Source organism: Gopherus flavomarginatus, chromosome 4 (assembly GCF_025201925.1).
Source record: "Gopherus flavomarginatus isolate rGopFla2 chromosome 4, rGopFla2.mat.asm, whole genome shotgun sequence".
Lineage (NCBI taxonomy): Eukaryota > Metazoa > Chordata > Testudines > Testudinidae > Gopherus > Gopherus flavomarginatus.
Genome location: NC_066620.1, coordinates 82,336,779 through 82,359,493, shown reverse-complemented (window position 1 = coordinate 82,359,493; position 22,715 = coordinate 82,336,779). Strand labels below are relative to the sequence as shown.

Here is a 22,715-nt window from a genome sequence, read left to right as displayed (position 1 = left end):
GAACGCGAGAGCAAACCGGGGAAGGAGACCAGCTTCGCCGCGGTTTGCTCTCGCGTTCCCGGAACCACCCAGCAAACCGCAGGGAAGGAGACCTGCTTGCTCGGGGAACGCGAGAGCAAACCGCGGCGAAGCTGGTCTCCTTTCCCGGTTTGCTCTCGCGTTCGCCGAACCACCCTGCAAACCGCAGGGAAGGAGACCTGCTTGCTCGGGGGTTCGGCGAACGCGAGAGCAAACCGGGGAAGGAGACCAGCTTCGCCGCGGTTTGCTCTCGCGTTCCCGGAACCACCCAGCAAACCGCAGGGAAGGAGACCTGCTTGCTCGGGGAACGCGAGAGCAAACCGCGGCGAAGCTGGTCTCCTTTCCCGGTTTGCTCTCGCGTTCGCCGAACCACCCTGCAAACCGCAGGGAAGGAGACCTGCTTGTTCGGGGGTTCGGGGAACGAGAGAGCAAACCGGGAAAGGAGACCAGCTTCGCCGCGGTTTGCTCTCGCGTTCCCCGAACCTCCCTTGAAGCCGCCCAACAGCGCTGCAGTGTGGCCACATCTAACACCACTTGCAGCGCTGGTTGCTGTAAGTGTGGCCACTCTGCAGCGCTGGCCCTATACAGCTGTACTAATACAGCTGTAACAACCAGCGCTGCAAAATTTTAGATGTAGACATGGCCTGAATTGGCTACACTTGATTTATGTTTTCTTCACATAAGTGTGCAATAGGATTTTTTTAAATTTAAAATCTGAGGTCAGATTCTCAGCTGACAGAAACTGAAATACCTTCATTGAAGTCTGTGGAGTTACGCAGATTTCCACTAGCTGAGACTCTGGCTCTTGATTTGTAAAAATACTCACATGCAACTTTGACATCTGGGCCAACTGTGGGAATGTTCATGCCAACCAAATGTAAAAAGAGGCAGCATTATGGAGAAAACAAATTTATTTTAAAATCTGAATATTAAGATAGTTTTTACTCTAGTAATTGTGGGGGGTAGAGGGAGGTTGGGCCTGGAAAACAGAACTGGGGTGGATGTCCCTGCCAAACATCATGGAATCAGTAGATAAGTAATTTGTTCATAGAATCATAGGATTGTAAGGGACTTCGAGAGGTCTTCTAGTCCAGTCCCCTGAACTCAAAACAGGACTAAGTATTATCTAGACCATCTATGACAGGTGTTTATCTAACCTGTTAAAAATCTCCAATGATGGAGATGCCACAATCTCCCTAACAATTTATTCCAGTGCTTAACTATCCTGATGGAATTTTTTCCCCAATGTCCAACCAAAACCTCCTTGTTGAAATTTAAGTCCATTGCTTCTTGTGCTATCCTCAGAGGTTAACAAGAAAATTTTTTCTCCCTCCTCTTTGTTACAATCTTTTATGTACTTGAAAACTTTTATCATGTCTCTCCTCAATCTTCTGTTCTCCATATTAAGTAAACCCTATTTTTTCCAATCTGCCCTCATAAGTCATGTTTTCTAGACTTTTAATCATTTTTGTTGCTCTTCTCTGGACTTTCTCCAATTTGTCCACATCTTTCCTGAAATATGGTGCCCAGAACTGGACGCAATACTCCAACTGAGGCCTTATTAGCACGGAGTAGAGCTGAAGAATAACTTCTCATGTCTTGTTTACAACACTCCTGCTATCAGTGGTTCCCAAACTTTGGTACTGGTGACCCCTTTCACACAGCAAGCCTATGAATGCGACCTCCCCTTATAAATTAAAAACACTATTTTATATATTTAATACTATTATAAATGCTGGAGGCGAAGCGGGGTTTGGAGTAGAGACTGGCAGCTCGCAACCCCCCCATGTAATAACCTCGTGACCCCCAAGGATCCGACCCCCAGTTTGAGAAAACCTGCGCTATTACATACCAGAGTAATGTTTGTTTTTTTTTTTTTTTTTTTTTTGCAACAGTGTTGTTACACTGTTGCCTCATATGTAGCTTGTGGTCCACTGTGACCCCCAGATACCTTTCTGAAGTACTCCTTCCTAAGTGGAGTACTTTCCATTTGTCCTTATTGAATTCCATCCTATTTACTTCAGACCATTTCTCCAGTTTGTCCAGGTCATTTTGAATTTTAATCCTATCCTCCAAAGCACTTGCAACCCGTCCCAGCTTGGTGTCATCCACAAAATTTTCTAACTGTACTGTTTATGCCATTATTGAAATAATTTATGAAGATAGTGAACAGAACTGATCCCTGAGGGACCCTCACTTGATATTCTCTTCCAGCTTGAATTTGAACCACTGATAACTACTCTGTGAAATTCATCTGGAATTATAGTTTACATGACAATTTTACAAAGCTGTAAGATCAAACAAGTGATAGTCCAAAACAACACCCCAAGGACTGCCAAGCTGGCTTTCAGTCACTTTTGCACTGATCTGATCTTGAACCAGCTGTGCGCTAGTCTAGTCACCCAGCAGACCATAGAGTAGTTTAAAGTCTACTCTAAATTACACCAGCTGCCGACAGCCCTAAGGGGATGTTTCAGTAGCCAGGGACTGCTGGAGTGTATGGGAGCCCTGGGTCAAGGCCCTACACCAGAAACAGGAAAGGGATTGCCATAGGAGCTTACATGCCTCCGGAGGGGCTCCCTATGCATGGGCAGGTGATCCTCTCATGGCAGCTTTGGAATGCTTTCGTGCCAGCACTGGGAGATAGAGTAACTATAGGGTAGCTGAAGATTGGGCTGTCCACCCCTATCATCCAAAAATTTGTTTTTATAAGCCAAACCTCTTAGAAATGCTTACAAATAGCCTAGAGTTTACTGGACATGAAAGATATTAGACAACACAGTAGAAGGCAAGGGAACCCCAGCATTTTCAACATCACCAAGCCAAATACAAATTCTCAAGATGATGATACTTATGTTTTGAAATGTGCAATGAAAAAAACAGCCCAGCACAAATGGAGTAAAAAACCTGAGACTTGCCACTGTTACTTCCTCAGTTCTGGCTGAATAAACTCTAATCTCATCCTCAAGCAATAATATAGCCAGGAATATTCAAATCACACTGACAGGTCTTATGGTGGTAAAAAGATATTATTTATTGGATAAGGAAGTCAGAGCTAGAGATGCTTTAAAAAAAAAAGATTTTGACCATTCTATAATACCCCTTTGAATTTATATTTCAACTAATTAGTATGATATCAACATTATGTATATTAAATAAAAACAAAACTTACTTTATCAAGTAGTTTGATGACAAGGTCTTCCATAAACATCTTGTGCAATGTATTTGATCCATCCAACCAGCATAGAAATTTGATGGCACAAACTCGCACATAATGGTCATCTCTGTTTGTACTGTAAAACATTTTATTAACAGAAAAATGAGAATCAACTAATTCAGATATTAAGCAAGTTGAACCTTACACATTACAAAAAACCCATATATATTTATTATCTAAAATAATAATTTGATAATGAAGACAGAAAGAAGCTGGATACTTGGGGAGAGTCAGAGGACACCCCTAAAGGTTAGTATATTTTGCACAAGTACTTGGTATCACGTTAAAAGAATATGCATATTTTAATCACATTATATGGCAAATGAAAATCTAAATTCCAAAATACATTCCAAACAGCAGGTAAATGTCTTCTAGATTTCCATGTTACAAATGAAACACCCATCAAACGTTACAAAGAGATTTCTTTAGCATCACAGCATCCATCTGTCAAGAGGGACCAGGTACTTGTATGATGCTGAAGCTATATGTAATGAAATTCTGTGAACTACCCACACACAGAACTACAGTTTTATCAACCAACTTCAATGTAAGTAACTAGCAGATATTCTCTGAAAGGTTTCAATTGTGTGTGTATATAGCTTTTCGTTCATCAAAACATTTATTTTTTTCTTAGAAATAAGCACATTTTGAAAGCCATATCTGGACTGCAAATGTCATTTTTACCATTTAATTCCCTCCACCCCCACATTCCTCCTTCACCCACACCACACTCAAGACAAAAGACATGGTTCTCTATTAATAATGTTTTTTTTGCCATATAAGGCTCCACTCCTGCAAAGGTTTATGTATATGCTTACCTTTATGCATGTGAGTAGTTCCACTGACATCAACAGGACACATGTAAAGGTAAGAACATAAGCAGGCAGAAAGCCTACAAGGAATGAAAGAATGGATCAGCAAGAAAGGGTACCTCTTGGAGGCCAGAGAGTGTAGGGGAAAGTGAGACCTGCCAGAAGCCAAGCAAAGTTGGATCTTCCAAAAGAAATCAAAATCAATACTAAAAAGGTTCTTTAGCCATATAAATGAGAAGAAAACAAGGGAAGAAGAAGAGGCGCCACTAAGCACTGAGGATAGGGTGCAGATTAAAGATAATGTAGGTATGACCCAACACATAAATAAAATGTTGCCTCAGTTTTTAAGAGTAATGAGGAGCTTGGAGACAGTGGCAGGATAGCTAATGGGAATGAGGATATAGAAGTAGAAATTGACACATCCAAGGTGAAAGCAAACTCAAGCAGTTTAATGGGACAAAATCAAGGGGAGGAGGGCAGCTAATCTCCATCCAAGAATATTAAAGGAACTGCCAAATGAAACTGCAAACCCACTAGGCAAGAATTTTTACTAAATTTGTAAATTCAGGGTCATATCCTATGATTGGAGAATTGTAAATACAGTGCCTATAATTTAAAAAAGGGGGGGAAAGCAATCCAAGAAATTTTGGGTCCATTAGTTTGACCTCAATTTTATGCATGATCTTGGAACAATTTTTGAAGGACAAAGTAGTTAAGGACATAGAAGTAAAATGGTAATGGGAATAAAATACAACATGGTTTTACAAAAAAACAGATTGTGCCAGATCCCAACCAAATCTCTTTCTTTGAGAAGATAAACAATTTTCTAGACAAAGGAAATGCAGAAGATCTAATCTACTTGGATTTCAGTAAAGCATTTGATACAGTTCCATGTGGATAATTATTAGTAAACTGGAGAAGATGGGGATTAATAGGAGGATCAAAAGATGGATAAGGAACTGATTAAAGGGGAGACTACAGCGTGTCATGCTGAAAGGTGAACTGTCACGCTAGAAGGAGTTTACTAGTGGAGTTGCACAGGAATCAGTCTTGGGCCAATCTTATTTTTCATTAATGACTTTGGCACAAAAAGGGGGACTGTGCTAATAAAATGTGCAGATGACACAAAGTTGGAATGTACTGCCAATACAAAGGAGGACCAGAATATCATACAGGAAGATTTGGACAACCCTGAAAACTGGAGTAATGGAAATGACATGAAATTTAATAGTGCAGAGTTCAAGGACATACACTTAGGGACTAACAACAAAAAATTTTGCTGTAAGCTGTGGACATATAAGTTGGAAGTGACAGAAGACGAAAAAGACACTGGTGTTTTGGTCGATCACAGGATGACTATGAGACACCAATGTGATGCGGCTGTAAGAACACTAACGCATTCCTAGGATGCATCAGGTGAGGTATTTCCAGTAGAGATAAGGAAGTGTTATTACCAGTATACAAGGCACTGGTGAGACCTCATTTGGAACACTGTGTGCAATTCTCATTCTCCATGTTTAAGAAAGACGAATTCAAACTGAAATAGGTGCAGTGAAGAGCTACGAGGATGATCAAAGGAATGGATAACTTGCCTTAGGAGAGTAGAGTTAAAGAGCTTGGCTTGTTCAGCCTAACCAAACGAAGGCTGAGGGGAGATATGATCGCTCTTGATAAATACATCAAAGACATGTTAATGATAGGTTATGTGACTACGCTATCACTTCAGAAAATTAATTATGCCTGCAGAGTTGGGTAATAAATAGGCCCTATCAAATTCACAGCCATGAAAAACATGTCATGGACTGTGAAATCTGATCTCTGCTCCACCCTACCCCACCCCAGTGAAATCTGGTCTTTCGTGTGCTTTTACCTTATACTACATAGATTTCACGGGGGACACCAGTGTTTCTCAAATTGGGGGTCCTGACTCAAAAGCGAGTTGTAGGGGAGTAGCAAGGTTATTTTAAGGGGCTTGCAGTATTGCTACCTTTATTTCTAATCTGCACTGCCTTCAGAACTGGGCGGCCACAGAGCAGCAGCTGTTGGCCAGCTGCCCAGCTCTGAAGGCAGCATCCCACCAGAAGCAGCACAGAAGTAGGTGTGGCAATCCCATACCATGCCACCATTACTTCTGCACTGCTGCCTTCAGAGCTGAGCGGCCAGAGAATGGCAGCTACTGACTGAGGGCCCAGCTCTGAAGGCAGCAGCGCAGAAGTAAGTGTGGCAATACCACACTATGACATTCTTAATTATGCGCTGCTGCTGGCGGTGACTCTGCCTTCAGAGCTGAGCTCTTGGCCAGCAGCTGCTGCTCTCCAGCTGCACAGCTCTGAAGGCAGCACTGCCACAAGCAGCTGTGCAGAAGTAAGGGTCGCAGTACTGCAACCCTCCCTACAATAACCTTGCAACCCTCGCCCCACAACTCTTTTTGGGGTCAGGACCACTACAATTACAACACTGTGACATTTCAGATTTAAATAGCTGAAATCATGAAAATTTACAACTTTTAAAATCCTATGACAGTGAAATTGACCAAAATGGACTATGAATTTGATAGGGCCTAGTAATAAATGTTCCATTTACAAAACAGTGTTTGATTACATATGAATTAGATGAAAGGGTAACCTGAGACTTTTGGAGTGAGTGATCTCAACTCCAGGTTCTCATTACATTATGGACATCTGAGTACCAGGCTGTCATACACAACACTCTGTAAACTGAGACCCTCTTGGGTGAGAATGCTGAAGCAATAAGCCTCTTGAAGTGTTAAGCAAGGGCTGGTGATTATCAATTAAGTTTTTAAGCAGCTATTGAAACTAGCTAGAAATGCTATTTGGGGGCAGAGGTGCTAGGGAGGACACATTTCCTTGGATCTGAGTGGAAGTGTGTCTCAAGCTGCACAAAGGATCAATATTCTGGTGGCAATAGTTTTTCATTCAAATTCCCAGCTACAGCAATGACAGAAGGCAGAGCTTGCTGATGAATTGTGCCTATTAGACCAAACTGAGAGTGGTCTACAACCAAAGGTGAACAGAGATCGAGACATACTGGTAATAATTAGGACAGACAAGAGATCAAAAAAATTAAGCACTATTTATCTCGGTTTTAATTGCATGTTAAACAGTGCAATTAAACTCCTGTTAAATTCCTTTTACTGAGCTAGGTGGGCTCCTTTCAGCTGAGTGAGCCCTTGTTTGCAGAGCAGGGTGGATTTTACCTTAAGGACTCCACATGTGGCAGAAGAGGTGAGGCTGGTGCAAAGAGGCTGAGCTCCCCACGCCTCTGTTCTCTACAGGAACCCGGGGGGCGGGAGAGGGAGAGGTCAGTTCCCCATCCCCAGAGTGAGGGGCCAGGTCGGGGGCATTGGGGCATGGCATGCACGTGGGGGTTTGTCATCTAGTCCAGTCCCCTGCATTGATGGCAGGATTAAGTATTATGCAGACAATTCCTGAATATGAACATATATTGAAACATGTATGATTTACCAGTATTTAGGATAGAGTTTATGAACATGTACATAAGAACTTGGCTTTGAAGAACATACAAATAATATAATTCCAACCCGCAGCAACAATGAAGGATGCAGTTACCATACATGTTAAATGTTAACAACATACCTTTCTGTGACAACATTTGCTGCACATTCATCTCCAAGATTTTCTACAAAGGCATGGACATCCTGAATGAGTCTTCTCAAATGAAAAGTTATTTGAAAGAGGAAGAGAGAAAACACAATTAAGTGAATAAAATATGAAAATCAGATTCTAAACAGTTCACTACTTCTACATTAATTGATAATCTCAAAAAACTAAACCGCGGAGCTAAAGAGCACAACATTCTAACAAATATAATCACACATTCATAATGAAAATCTAATTAAATGCAGGTATTTTATACCTTTGGTCTCGCCTAAATACCATTCCAAAGACACAGGCCTCCGTGATAAGTTCACTGTAATTTCCAGCATTTGAGAAGGGATTCTCTAAAGCACCTGTGTCATCAGCCGTAGGAAATAACCATGACTGACAGCAATAACTAATCACTGTATTAAAGACTCCAGTTCTTGCAGTGGACATTTCAACTAGCTTGACTATGATCTGAGGAGGGAAGAAAAAAAAAAAAAAAAAAGAGAGATCAAAATCCTAACTCCCAACAAAATATCTAGATTATTAGAGTCTTATTGTAGCTGTATTGGTCCCAGGATATGAGAAAGACAAGGCAGAGGTGAGGTAACTTATTTTATTGGAAGTTATATACACCTTTCATATAGCAATTGGTCCAATACAAGATATTACCTCACCTTCCTTGTCTCTTTAGATTATTTAAGTGTATTTGCAGTACTACTCCAACATGTTGGGCTTGATTCCTGAGTCCGAGATTTGCTCAGCATTATGGAGGTGAGGGTGTCTTAGAGCCAGTTATAGTTCCCTAATTCTGAGGGCCAATGGCTGGGAAACAATTCATTCATTATGCGGGGGATCCCACAGCTCAGAGCTGCAAGGGATGGGACCCTGAAACTCCGAGCCCCCATGGGTGGTGGCAGCCCCTGGAGCTCCCAGCCAGGCCCCCGCAACTGTCCAGCGACTCCCCATTTTGTGATGGCTATTTTTAGTAAAAGTCAGGGACAGATCAAGGGCTTCCATGAATTTTTCTTCATTGCCCGTGACCTGTCCCTGACTTTTACCAAAAATATCTGTGAAAAAAATCTTAGCCTTATATATAAGACATGGTTACTCACTCTGTGCATTAACTGTGATTCTTTGAGATGTGTCCCCCTATGGCTGCTCCACTCTAAGCGCATTTGCGCCCTCTGCACCTTTGATGGGAGATTTCTCATAGCATTATCTGTTCAGCCTGCGCGTGCATATTAAATTAATCTCGTGCTCCGTGGCATTGTTATATAGCATGGGCAAACTGTAGTCAGTTCCTTCTCTACTGAGAAGCTGCATAGCAGAGAACTCCGAAGAAGAGGGGAAGGAGTGCATGTAGTGGAGAATCCATAAGGACACACAACTCAAATAAGCACAGTTACTGCACAGGGTGAATAACCATTTCTTCTTCTTCGAGTGTCCCTTTGGGTGCACCACATCAGATGAGTACTCAGCAGTTCCCTCTAAGGAAGAGAGGGCTTTGGAGTTCAGTCCAATACTGATGAAAGTATAGCCAAGCCAAACGCAGCATTGGAAGCAGAGTCATGAGTTATTGCTAGTGCTCACCAGACATGTGTACAAAGGTCCAAATCACACTCTACATATTTCAATGATGGGAACATTTTTGAGAAAGGCAGTAGAGGTGGGAATAGCCCTTGAAGAGTGAGTTTATATACCCCAGGGTGTTTGGAGATTTTAAGATTGATAGGAATAAATAATGCAGTCAGATATCCACTTGGAAAGTCTTTGTTTAGAGAGCGCAGACCCTCTTGATCTGTCCGAGATCAAGACAAATATTTTGGGAGTCTTTCTGAAAGGTTTAGTCCTGTGAACATAGAAGGCCAGGGCTTCCCTACATCAAGTGTATGTAATGGCACTTCCTCTTTGCTTACATGAGGTTTAAAGCAGAAAATCAGAAGGGGAGTGGGTTGGTTTATATGGAACTCAGAAGATTTTTTTGGTAAAAACTTGGGATGTGGTCGTAATATGATCTTGTCCTTGAAGAATACTGTAAAAAGAGGATATACCGTAAGGGACCTTATTTCCCCAACGGGAGAGTCAACGTGGCGACTACCAGAAATGCTGATGTTCATGGCTAAAGGGAGGAGTGAGCAGGTAGTCATTGGTACAGGCAGTGATCTTGTAAGGCATTTAAGAATCAGATTGGGGTCCCAAACTGCAGTAGGATGCTTAACTGGCGAAAGGAGAATTCCAAGCCCCCTGAGGAACCTCGTGTATTTGTACCAATCTCCTAGAACTGGAAGGGACCTTGAAAGGTCATCGAGTCCAGCCCCCTGCCTTCACTAGCAGGACCAAGTACTGATTTTTGCCCCAGATCCCTAAGTGGGTGGGTGTGATGAGAGTTGATGGTATTGTGAATCTCGACCACTCCTAGGGGAGTCCAGATAGAGCCCGAGTGGGCTTCTTCGGTAGTAGGTGATAAGAGGTAGAGCTCTTCTTGCCACCTTGGTCCACTGACAGTACCAATGACCTCTCAGAGCCCAAGACTTTACAGTCTTTAGGTTTGAGAGTGCCCTTGATACCTGAGGAACAAGCAGCTTCATTGGCACTGGGTCAGAGAGCAAGGAGTGCTGAAGTGGATGGAGTTATCAGAGACCACAACTTCTTCAAGGTAGATTTCCTACCTGGAGAATTCGAGCAACAGTCTTTGGGAGTCTTTTGGGTACTCCTCTGAGATGCCCTTGAGGAGTGCAGTTTGGAGAAAGTGGAGGAAGCAGACTTACTCAGAGGCTGGTGTATGGGGGGGTCCTCTGGCCTGGGTCAGAGGCTGGGCGCAGTGACCTCTCCATCATGAGAAGTCAAAGTATGATCTCCTTGTTTTTTTCTGGTTCTAAATTTTAATGTCAGATGGAAGTTGCACTTTGGGGAAATACAAGATTCTCTGAGTCGACTGATGCACTGGGAGTATCCATCACTCTCCAGGACTGCCTCCCAACAAGACAAGCAATGACCAAAACCAAAAGAACTAGGCACACCCTCCCAGTGAAGTAAAACTCCAAGGAGTGGAGAAAAGCTATCTGTCTATATATAGTTTGAAATATATGTTTTTTAAACTACTACAACTAAACTAAACTCCTACTACAAACAACTAAGCTAAGATAAAACCAATGCAGACAACTGTTAAGGCACTGTCTCAGACCAAGGCGGCTGAGAAGGAAAAGACGGTTACTCACCTTTGTAACTGTTGTTCTTCGAGATGTGTTGCTCATATCCATTCCAGTTAGGTGTGTGCGCCGCGCGTGCACATTCGTCGGAAAACTTTTACCCTAGCAACTCAGTGGGCCGGCAGGTCGCCCCCTAGAGTGGCGCCGTCATGGTGCTCGATATATACCCCTGCCGGCCCACCCGCTCCTCAGTTCCTTCTTGCCGGCTACTCCGACAGTGGGGAAGGAGGGCGGGTGTGGAATGGATATGAGCAACACATCTCGAAGAACAACAGTTACAAAGGTGAGTAACCGTCTTTTCTTCTTCGAGTGATTGCTCATATCCATTCCAGTTAGGTGAATCCCAAGCCTTACATAGGCGGTGGGGTCGGAGTGAAATGTGGCAGAATGAAAACTGCTGAGCCAGAGGCTACAGCATCTCTTGACTGTTGAACCAGGGCATACTGCGAAGCAAAGGTATGGACCGAGGACCAATGGAGCTGCGCGACAGATCTCGTGGGTAGGAACACGGGCAAGCAAGGCGGCAGATGAAGCCTGAGCCCTAGTAGAATGCACGGTGATGTGGCTTGGGGAAATATGAGCCAAATCATAACAAGTGCGGATGTACGCCATCACCCAAGATGAGATCCTCTGAGAGGAAAACAAGCAAGCCTTCCCTTTGGTCTGCTACCGTGACAGAGCTGGGGCACTTTACGAAATGGTTCTGTCAGCGCAATATAAATGCGAGCACTCTACAGATGTCCAGGGAGTGCAATTGTTGCGCCCATTGCGTTGAGCTGTGGGTAACATGAAAGGCCGAAACCACCTTAGGGAGGAAAGCCGGGTGCGGTCATAACTGCACCTTGTCTTTGTGAAACCTAGTGTACGGCGGAACCCCCGTAAGAGCTCTGAGCTCGGAGACTCGTCTGGCCGATGTAACAGCTATGAGGAAAGTTGTCGTCCAAGACAGGTATAGCAGAGGGCCGGTCACGAACGGCTCGAATGGGGGAGACATAAGTCTGGTTAAAACTAGGTTGAGGTCCCAGGTTGGGGCTGGGCGGCGCACCCGAGGGTGCAAGCGCTCCAAGCCCTTGAGGGACCTCGAACCCATAGAGTGTGAGAACACGGAACGTCCACCTTAGCCTGGCTGGAAGGTAGAGGTGGCTGCCGAGTGTACCCTCAGCGATGAAACCGCCAGGTCCTGCCGCTGAAGGCCAGAGGCAGGCCAAATAGAGGGGATCGAGACCTCAGTAGGAGCAAGATCGAGCGTATTGCACCTGTAGAAGAAACGCTTCCACTCGGCCCGGTACGTTGACCAGGTGGAAGGCTTCCTGTCACCCCGGCTCAGTTACGCAGGTGACGAAGCCTGTCGTGGCCCTGAGTGATGAGGTCTGGGTGGGGTGGCAGGGTAATTGGGTCGGTTATTGACAGGCCAAGCAACGTGGTATATCCGTGCTGCCTGGACCACGCTGGAGTGATCATGATGATGCGCGCTCTGCCCCTGCGGAGTTTGAGTAGGACCTAATGAACCAGTGGGAACAGCGGGAAGGCATAAAGGAGTTGGCCTTTCCACGGCATCAGGAATGCGTCCAAGATCGATCCCGAGGAGAGACCTTGGAAGGAGCAGAACATCTGGCATTTTCTGCTCTCGCGGTGAGTGAACAGGTCTATGTGAGGAAAAATCTCCACTTCTGGAAAGCAGAACGCCTCACATGGGGCAGAGTGACCACTCGTAAGACAGGAAAGACCTGCTGAGTCAAAGCGCCAAGGCGTTCCGAACGCCTGGGAGAAAGGACGTCACCAGCTCCATCGAGTGGGCCATGCAAAAGTCCCAGAAATGGATGGCCTCCTGACAAAAGGAGGGAGGACCATGTCCCTCCCTGGTTATTTATGAAGCACATGGCCATTGTGTTGGCTGTAAACACCGAGATACCACGGCCTCGCAGCTGCCGCTGGAACCCCTGGCACGCCAGGCGGACTACTCTCATATTTGGGGCATTGATGTGGAATGCCAGCTCCCGAGAAGACCAAAGGCCTTAAGCTTGGAGGTGACCATGAGCACTCGAGCAGAGAGAGGACGCGTCCGTCGTCAGGGGCAGTGAGGGCTGGGGCAGATGGAACCGCATCCCTGCCCACACCAGGGAGGGAGTTAGCCACCACTCTAGGGAGCCTAAGGTGCTCGAGGGAACGGTGACTACCATGACCATTGGCTCCCTGTCCGGGTGGTACGCCGAGGTGAGCCGGACTTGGAGAGGACGGAGGCGGAGCTTAGCGTGTTTGGTTACAAACTTGCAGGCAGCCATGGACCCAGGAGACTGAGACAAGTGCGAGCCGAGGTCGTTGGGAAAGTCTGCGGACCTCGGATGATTGTTGCCATCGCCTAAAACCGCAGTTGTGATAAGCAGGCTCCGGCTAGGTCGGAGACCAGGATAGCCCCTAGGAAGTCCAACCTCTGCGTGGGAACCAGAGTGGATTGCTCTATAGTAATCATCAGGCCTAGACCTGTGAATAAGACCGTGACGATGCCCACGTGCTGAGTGGTTTGTGTCTCGGAGTCTCCTCGGATAAGCGAATCGTCCAGATACGGAAAAACGCATATCCGACATCAGCGAAGGTAGGCGGCGACTATGGCCGTAAACCAGAAGTACTGACGGTTGGCTAGAAAGCGGAGGTATCTCCTGTGCGGAGGGAAGATGGCGTTGCGAAAGTACGCGTCCTTCATATCGAGGGCGGCATAGTAGCCCCCAGGAGGCAAGGATGGAATAATGGTTCCCAGGGATACCATGCGGAACTTCAACCTTATCCTAAACTGGTTGAGTCCGCGCAGGACTAGGAAGGTCTGAGACCTCCGTTCGAGTGGGGGACTAGGGCATAACGGGAGTAGACCCCCTTACCCCTTTCGTCAGTCGGCGTCTGCACCTCTTGTACGAGGAATTGCTCGTGAGAGGGGTCCCTGAAGGGGGACAGGGCTGGAACAAATTAGAGGTGGTACCTATGCTCCACCGTGCGCAGGACCCAGCGATCTGAAATTAACTGGGGCCACGCCAGGAGAAAGCGGGATTGGGATCCCGGCCTGTGACTGGTACACCGCCCTCAGGCGCACCTTGGAAGGTTCGTCTTTGGTCCCAGTGGTAATTGCGAGGGACCTTGACTCTTTAGGGGTCCTGACGTTCGTCTGCGACCACCTTGGCCTCGCCGTTTGCCAAAGTCCTGTCTCTGGCTAGGCACAGAGTATGGCGGCTGGGGACAGAAAGGGCTGCGTTTGGTCGCTGGCATATGCATGCTGAGAGAGCGCATTAGGACCCTATTGTCCATCAGGCTTCGCAGCCTGGGGCTGTCTTTGCCGCGAAGAGGCCTTTACCAACAAAGGGTAAATCCTGAATGGCATACTGCAGCTCCGGCCGGAGGTTTGAAACCTGAAGCCAGGAGATGCACCTCATGGCGACACCAAAGGCCAGAGTCCTGGCTGCTGAGTCTGCTGCGTCCAACGAGGCCTGGAGGGACGCTCTGGGTACCTTTTTTCCCCCGTCCTCCAAGACGGCAGCGAACTCTTGGCAGGAGTTTTGAGGGAGAAACTCCATAAACTAAACTACCTTCACCCAGGTGCTATAATTATAGCAGCTAAGCAAGGCTTGTTGCTTTGCTACCCAGAGCTGCAGGGCCTCTGCAGAGTACACCTGGCGGCCAAGTAGGTTCATTCGCCAAGCCTCCTTCAGTTTCGGGCTGGCACCCGCTGGCCATGCCAATACTTCTCCTTAACAGACTGAAAGACTAGTGAGCAGAGAGGAGAGCGGACAGATGAGTAGTCGTACCCCTTAGAGGGCCCCATACCGGGTCCTCTACCTCTGGGACCTCCTCCACCTCAGGTTGTCGGGGGGCGTATCAGAATCGTGGTCCTGAGCATAAGATCTGCGCATGTGGGATGACACGGATGCGTGTCTGGATGGCCATGGAGGTACTAAAAAAAAAGGCATGGGCAGAGTCTCTGACTCTATCGGACCTTGCCCAACTCGGCACCGGGGACCGGCACCGGGAGGCGTACCAGTACCTGGAACGAGATCCAGACCTGCAACCAGAATGGTGCCGGGAGGTCAAGTGAGATCTCAAGGCTCGGGGAGAGGCTACGGGAGTCACGGTACCTGTCGCGGTGCTGGGAGTCGGAATGGTGCCGATAGTAGCGGGTCAGCGAACGGGATACCGACCGGTGCGGCGAGTGCGACCGGTACCGATGAGGAAAACAGCACCGGGACAGCAAGTGGTGTCGGGTGTGCCGACGGGACCTGGAGCGTCTGCGGGACCGTGATCATGAACGGTGCCGCTCTGCTGTGCTGACAGAGGACGGTCATATGAAGAGACTGTATTACCCGCACCTCCAATGCTCAGGCAGCATCGACTCTGTCATGGCAATGAGATCCCTCGCCGATGGTAATGTCTCCGGCGTGGAGGGAACAGCAGGCTCAACCACAGTGCATACTGGGGAGCTGTCAGGCACCGGATTCGACGGCCCTCGTGGGACCGAGATCGACGGTACCGAGGTCGTCAGAGCTTCGGTAGGTGTCGGTGCCGGGTGATCCGACTTAGACGAGCTCTCTGGCTGCGGTGCAGTTGGCACGGAAGCAGCAGGAGCAGTAAGCTCAACCACGGCACGTGCCGGGGAGCCGTCAGGCACCGGATTCTACGGCCCTTGTGGGACCGGGATCGACGGTGCCGACGTCGTCGGTGCCTCAGCAGGCGTCGGTGCCGGGTGATCCAACTTAGACGAGCTCTCTGGCTGCGGTGCAGCTGGCACAGAAGCAGCGGGAGCAGTAAGCTCTACCACGGCGCATGCCGGGGAGCTGTCAGGTACTGGATTCAATGGCCCTGGGGGACTGGAATCGACAGTGCCGATGTCATTGGTGCCTCTGCAGGTGTCGGTGCCGGGCAATCCGACTTAGACGAGCTCTCTGGCTGCGATGCAGTTGGCACGGAAGCAGCAGGAGCAGGGGGCTCAACCACGGCGCGTGCCGGGGAGCCATCAGGCACCAGCAGGAATTGTAGGCTCTCTCGACCTTGGAGGGAGGGAGCAGTGCCGAGCTGATGCCAGCGACGGCCGGTGCCGAAAGGCCTTGGCAGTACCGGCGGGGTCCGGTGCCGAGGAGGCGCTTCTACCAGCCGCTTGATCATCGCTCGGTGCCAAAGGTGGAGGGGTAAGTGAAAGTCCCGCTCCTTTTTGTTCTCGGCTTAAAAGCCTTGAAAATGGGGCACTTAGCTGTCAAGTGTGATTCCCTGAGGCACTTCAAACAGGAGTCGTGTAGATCTCCCTTTGGCATCGGCTTCTGGTAGGCCGAGCCCATTTTAAAACCCGGTGAGCCGTGCATGGGCTCCGGCACCGGGTGCAGGGAAGGGGCTACTTCCTGAACCCCGCTAACTATTACTAAACTAACTATGTTAGCAAAGAAAAAAAAAACATATAACTATACAAATATATATATAAAAGGATTATAACTGCATAACTATATACGAGAACTACAAGTAGCTAGGGAAGTGGAGGTCAGCTAAGCCGCGCTCCATTGTTCCAACGACCAACACGGGCGGTAAGAAGGAACTGAGGAGCGGGTGGGCCGGCAGGGGTATATATCGAGCACCATGACAGCGCCACTCTAGGGGGCGACCTGCCGGCCCACTGAGTTGCTAGGGTAAAAGTTTTCCGACGAATGTGCACGCGCGGCGCACACACCTAACTGGAATGGATATGAGCAATCACTCGAAGAAGAACTCGGTGGTTCGTTCATGCAGTGGTGTGGAGCACAAGACTGAGTAAGGCCAAACAGACACTGTTATAAGAAATTTCTGATCAAAGGGGCAGAGGGCACAAGTGCACCTAGGAGTGGAGCGCCCATATGGACACTGCTCAAAGAAGAATACAATGATCCAGCGTTTTCACACAAGTAAAAATCCTTGCCTTTTTCTGACCCTCTAATATTTGGAAAAAATGCATCTGTTTATTTCGACAGGCGCATATATTTAGAGTTGTAGAAATGTTTCACAATTTAGTGGGGAAAAAAATCTAATTTCTATTTCCAAACTAAATTTCTTCATATATATCAAATGGTACTTTTTCTAATTTTCCCAAAGGAGGATTAAGTCCATGGCAAGTTTAAAGTTAAAATGGTTGAATTACCAAAGTGCAAAAGTGTGTCCGAAGCATTTTCTTAACATGTGAAACCACCTTTCTTTGTCATTGCTCTGACATTTCAAGGAGCTGAACAGATTTTAAACTTTTCCGCCCCACAAAACCCCCAAAACCATAAATACACTCAGCCCAAATTGCAGGCCCAAAGTAGAAATGCTTAGAAAAAGTGATAAACCTCTAAAAAACAGATTTAGAATGGTAACAGTTCAGCTATATTTTATATAATATGTAATTTGAAACAAAGTTTTAATTATGATTTCTTCTCAGAATGGTTTACTAAACTAGAATCAAGCCTGGGGAAGGCAGAAGATTTTATGGAATAAAATAAATTATTTCCAGAAAAAGATACTATTTTGCCACTATTATACAATCCTCTGACTGCCATATGAGCTGTCTCTGTAACCATAAAAAGTGCTGTGATTACTACAAACTAAAATATTCCTGGAAGAATCTTTAACTGAAATACTGAAATATATCTGATCTTTCAAATAAAAATAATTTGAGAAATATTTAATATTCTTACAAAAAAAAATCAGACTCGTGAAATTCTCTCTCTGAAATTCAAGGATAAGAGTTGGTAAAACCACAATGAAGGAGGGATCTATACTGCTCTTCATCTATCTGTTTAACCTTCAGAGAACAAGCATGATACTTTCTGTACATTTCAACAAAATCCTAAAATCCTTTTCCACGGATTCCTTAACCAATAGAGTAAAAATCCATCACATACAAAAAATAAATTTAAACCCATGGAAAAGTGTGCATTAGTATGGATCCAGTGGAAAGGAAGAAAAAGGCAGAAGAAATAAGACCATAAGCACAGAGCTGTGGACACCTCTCTGTGTATTCTGTGGTGGGAGTACTCCATTTTTAGCTCAAAACTACCCTTATGCCCACTTTTTGGCTAATGTTTTAAAGCCAGTAGAGTCCACCGTGGCAGACAGCAGACACATTTTAACTATATTTCTAAAGCAACTTAGTATTCCACAGTTCAATTTTTAATGGTCTCTTAAGCTAAAAACTATAGGGACACTGTACAGGAGTCAATGGCAAGAGCTACTGCCAAGGAGTAGGGTAAGAATGTACATAAGTAGACACCTGCTTAGGAACTTTATCTTCATTTTCTTATGAAGGGATAGAAGGTAGGTTGGACTCTTAGTTGTGTATAGGAGACCTTCATTATCTCCTTGATTCCTGTGGCCATGGTATGTTCCACTGCAGACAATGCGATAGCTGTCACAGAGACTCAAGACTCTCAATACTGGCACAAATATACCTTGGCATGAAAATATACTAACGCTACATAAAAATACTAACACAAAAACTACAAATATTTAAACAAACAGCAGCAAACAAACAATGGCTACTGCTCATAGGTTCAAACAACACTGAGCATGTGATTGCCAGGTGTGGTGGTCTGTGAAGAGAGAGACCAAACAGAGAGGTCAGATACTGATTTCTATCACTTGGAATTATTTTACCTGTATATGCTAAGGCAACAGCATGTCTTCTTTCAGCTGGGATCCATGCAAGATTGCTACTGCTAAATATGATGTAACTATTACTGTGTAGATACTGTTATATTTTAACTTTTTTTTGATTAAGTGAATTTCAAAGAGAATGCACTCAAAAAGAATGAACTGACAGAAAAGAAAACCAATGGGTATTACCTTTTAAAGCTCTAAAAAGAAAAGGTTACTCACCTTGTGCAATAACTGAGGTTCTTTGAGAGATGTGTCACTGTGGGTGCTCCACTTCAGGTGTCAGTGCGTCCTGGCACTGTCGATCGAAGATTTATGGTAGCAGTGTCCACATGGGTCATGCATGCACAGTAGGCATCTTGTGGTGCCGCGTCTAGTGCACGCATGACCCAATCCCTCCAGTTCCTTCTCTTCGCAGTAAGCACTCTGCAGTACTCTGAAGAAGAGGAGAGGAGGGCGTCTAGTGGAGAACCCACAGGGGGACACATCTCGAAGAACCTCAGTTACTACACAAGGTGAGTAATCGTCTTTTCTTCAAGTGCTGTCCCTGTGGGTGTTCCATTTCAGGTGAATGTAGAGCAGTGCCCCTCCGAAGGAAGGAGGGACTTTGGGTTAATTTGAGTCATAGAGGTAGATACGGTTAGGCCAACTATGGCATCAGACCTGGAGTCTTGAGTGATTGCATAGTGCTCAGTGAATATGTGGACAGAGGCCAAAGTGGCTGCCCTGCAAATCTCTAATATCGGAACAATGTTTAGGAACACGACTGAGGTTGAAACTGATTACATGGGGTGTGCTCTCATGTGCACAAGAGGGTCCGTGTTCCAAATACAATAGCAATGCTGAATGCATGTGGAGATCCATTTAGACAGCCTCTGAGTAGATATTGCACAGCCTTGCTAATGGTCGGTAGTAGAAACAAAAAGTCTAGGAGATTTCTGGAAGGTATGGTCCTTTCCAAGTACAATGCTAACGCATGCCTGATGTCCAGCGTATGCAAGACAGCCTCTGTTGGGAGTTCTGTGAGGCTTGGGATAGAACATGGGAAGATGGATTGGTTGATTCATGTGATGTTACCTTCAGTAGGAATTTAGGGGGCAGATGTAGCGCGACTCTGTCTTTGAAGAATAACATGTAGGGAGGATCAGCCATGAGAGCCCATATCTCATCCACCCATCTGGCTGAAGTAATAGTGACCAAAAAGGCCATTTTCATGGATAAGTGAAGGAGGGAATAGATGACTAGGGGTTCAAATGGTGGTGTGATGAGGCATGTCAATACCCGATTGACGTCCCAGGCCAGAGCAAGTTAGCGAACCTCTGAGTAAATGTTCTGGAGACATGCGAGAAAGCGTTTAGTAATAGGGTGCGCAAAGATCAAGGTCCCATCAATCTCATGATGGAATGCTGTAATAGCCACAAGATACACTTTGACTGAGCTTGTTGCTAAACCCGAGCATTTCAGCTCCAGTGGGTATTGCAACACTAATGGTGGCGATGTTGTGGAGGCTGTCACACATTTTTCTTAACACCAGGAGGAGAATCTCTCCCACATCTGAAGGTAACTATTACATGCGGTCATTTTCCTGCTGTTTAGTAATACATGTTTAACTTGCTCCGAACAGGCTACTTTACCATAATGGAACCATGCAGGAGTCATGCTTGTAGGTGGAGTTTTTTCATACTCAGGTGAAGAGTGCAACTGGTGTTCTGGGAAAGCAGGTCTGGATAGCAAGGTTGAGCTTGAGGGCCACATATTGCCATGCCCATCAGGTAAGGGTACCATGCTTGCCTGGGCCACGTCGGGATGATGAGGATGACCTTGCCCTTGTCTATTTGTATCTTGTGTATCACACCTGATATCAGGGGAATTGGTGGAAATGCGCACATTAGTGTGCATCCCATGCGGTGAAGAAGGCATCCCCTAGTGATCGTGGTTCCATTCCCACTTTTGAGCAGAACATTGCGCATTTGTGGTTTGTTGGGGATGCAAGCAAGTTGATGAGATGAGTGCCCCACCGGCAGAATACAGATTGCAGGAATCCCTTGTTCATTTCCCATTTGTGGTCTTGAGAGAAGCACCTGCTTAGTGTGTCCACCATTGCATTCTGGCAACTGGGAAGGTAGGAGGCCAAATTGTTTGTGTTGTGGAGAATGCACCAGTTCCACAGTTTTATGGCTACGGTGTATAGTGAGTGAGATAGAGTGCCTCCGGGTGACTGATGTAAAACATGCAGGCACTGTAGTCAGTCATTATGCAAATTGGATTCATTCTTTATGTGAGGTAGGAAATGTCTGCAGGCATTGCGGACCACACATAGCTCTAGTAGACTGATATGCAAATGAATCTCCACAAGAGACCATTTACCTTGAACTGTGTGCAAATGCATGTGGGCACCTCAGCCTATCAGTGAGGCATCCATCGGAATTACTATTGACTGGGGTTCCTGTTGGAAGGGGAGGCCCAATGCATACATTTTTTGGTCTTGTCCACCAGTGTAGAATCCAGGACATGGTGTGGTACTGTAAGTTGTCCAGGATACTGTGATACTGTAAGCCGTTTGTATAGGCTGTTTGCGCTATGTCTTCTTCACTCGGGACTCAGTGGTGCTGGAGGTGCCTGGAGTGTCATAGGTGCTCACCCAAGCATGTGTAGGCATCGGGGGTATCGACCTGGCAGAAGACCACCTATGTTTCTGTGCCCTCTTCCTCGGTCTTTTAGAGGAAGGCATGTCTTCTGCTCCTAAAGGAGGGGTGCCCGGAGAGGAGGTCCATTGTTCTGTCTCTGGTTGGAGACATTTCTCCATCAGGATCATTTTGTGTCAGAGATCCCAGTCACACCAGGCTCTTACCTTCGGGTTGTTACAGTGGGTGCATTTTCATGGATATGCACCTGACTGAGACATTGGACACACAAGGAGTGTCCATCAGAAACTGTCACTGCTTCGCAGCAGGAGCTGCATAGCTTAAAGCCTGGGGAGCCAGGCATCTTACATGGTTAACCGACCCACAGTGGGGGAACTATGGGAAGGTAAACTGGGAGAAAGGAAATTTTTTTTTGATCCAACAAAACTAATACTAACACTAACTACAACTTTCCATATGACTAACTAACTATTTAAACTATTATTTCTAAAAGTTTGGCAAGAGTGATGAACACTGCCCCAGAGCTCAGTCTTCAGCTGAGAATGATTGACAAGGAATTGGAGGGCTCAGGTTATGTGCGTGCTAGACTCGGCACCAACAGCACCACAAGACACCTACTGCACACGTGCAACTTGCGCAGACACTGCTATCATAAATCTCTGATCGACAGTGTCGGGCTGCATTGATACTTGTAAATGGAGCATCCACAGGGGCAGCATTTGAAGAAGAATCAAGATCACACTCTTAAAACGCTTCCCAATATTTATGGTTTTATCAGCCAAATACAAGCACAAAGCTTTTTGGAGATTATTTAGTTTCGCCATAAGAAATTCCTGTTCTTTATTATTTTGTAGCCTCTTAATGCAACTCACTCTTCAGTATTGTCACAAAGGATATGCTATCTTTCTATTGCACTGATCATCTATAGTGGAAACAAATATTTTTAAGGGAGAATATTTTTCCTCTTTCATCAGAAGTAGGAAGCCAGTGGAGTAAAAGGTTTTTCTTGTCTTGACATTAGTCAAGAGATCACACAAAGTCCTTCAAGTCCTTGTTGGGTTAATATTGCTGTGGGCATCATCAAAAACTCAATATTTACTAAGCTACTATAAGTATCATCTGAGATACTACATTTATTTTCTATTCTAAACACAATGGAAAAACAATAATACTCTCAGCTACCACTACGTGGTAACTAATGGTAAACAGTGACTTTTTAAATTCATTTACTAGGTAACAGATTAAGAAAAACATAATTCATAAATTGATCAAACATATACACAAAGATGAGGAAAGGAGCAAAAGAAAATGCTACAATTTAGACCACACTGGACTACAGTTATTTGGTGCCAAAATAAACCATAATAAACTTGCATGCTGGCATCAAGGATCTAACTGTAAAAATGATAAAAAAAAATCCATAAGCTTTATAATCAATATGAACAGCCAAAAATGATTTTACTAAAAACCAGGAAAATAGGAGCTTTCACTCAATTCAAAATTTTCCTGAAATTCCCCCTCTCTCTTCATCAAATGTAGCTGAAGCAACTGGACTC

General features: G+C 45.7%; 1 protein-coding gene across 1 annotated transcript in view; it reads right to left on the bottom strand.

Moving 5' to 3' along the window:
• The window catches only part of TARBP1 (TAR (HIV-1) RNA binding protein 1), a 116,624-nt gene that overhangs the window by 31,285 nt on the left and 62,624 nt on the right, over positions 1 to 22,715 (bottom strand). Inside the window, exons 18-20 of the mRNA XM_050951553.1 lie at positions 7,945 to 8,144; positions 7,665 to 7,736; positions 3,191 to 3,311 (exon numbers count right to left, since the gene is read on the bottom strand). Of these exons, the coding sequence (XP_050807510.1) occupies positions 3,191 to 3,311; positions 7,665 to 7,736; positions 7,945 to 8,144 (393 nt within the window). The remainder of the gene's footprint in view (positions 1 to 3,190; positions 3,312 to 7,664; positions 7,737 to 7,944; positions 8,145 to 22,715) is intronic.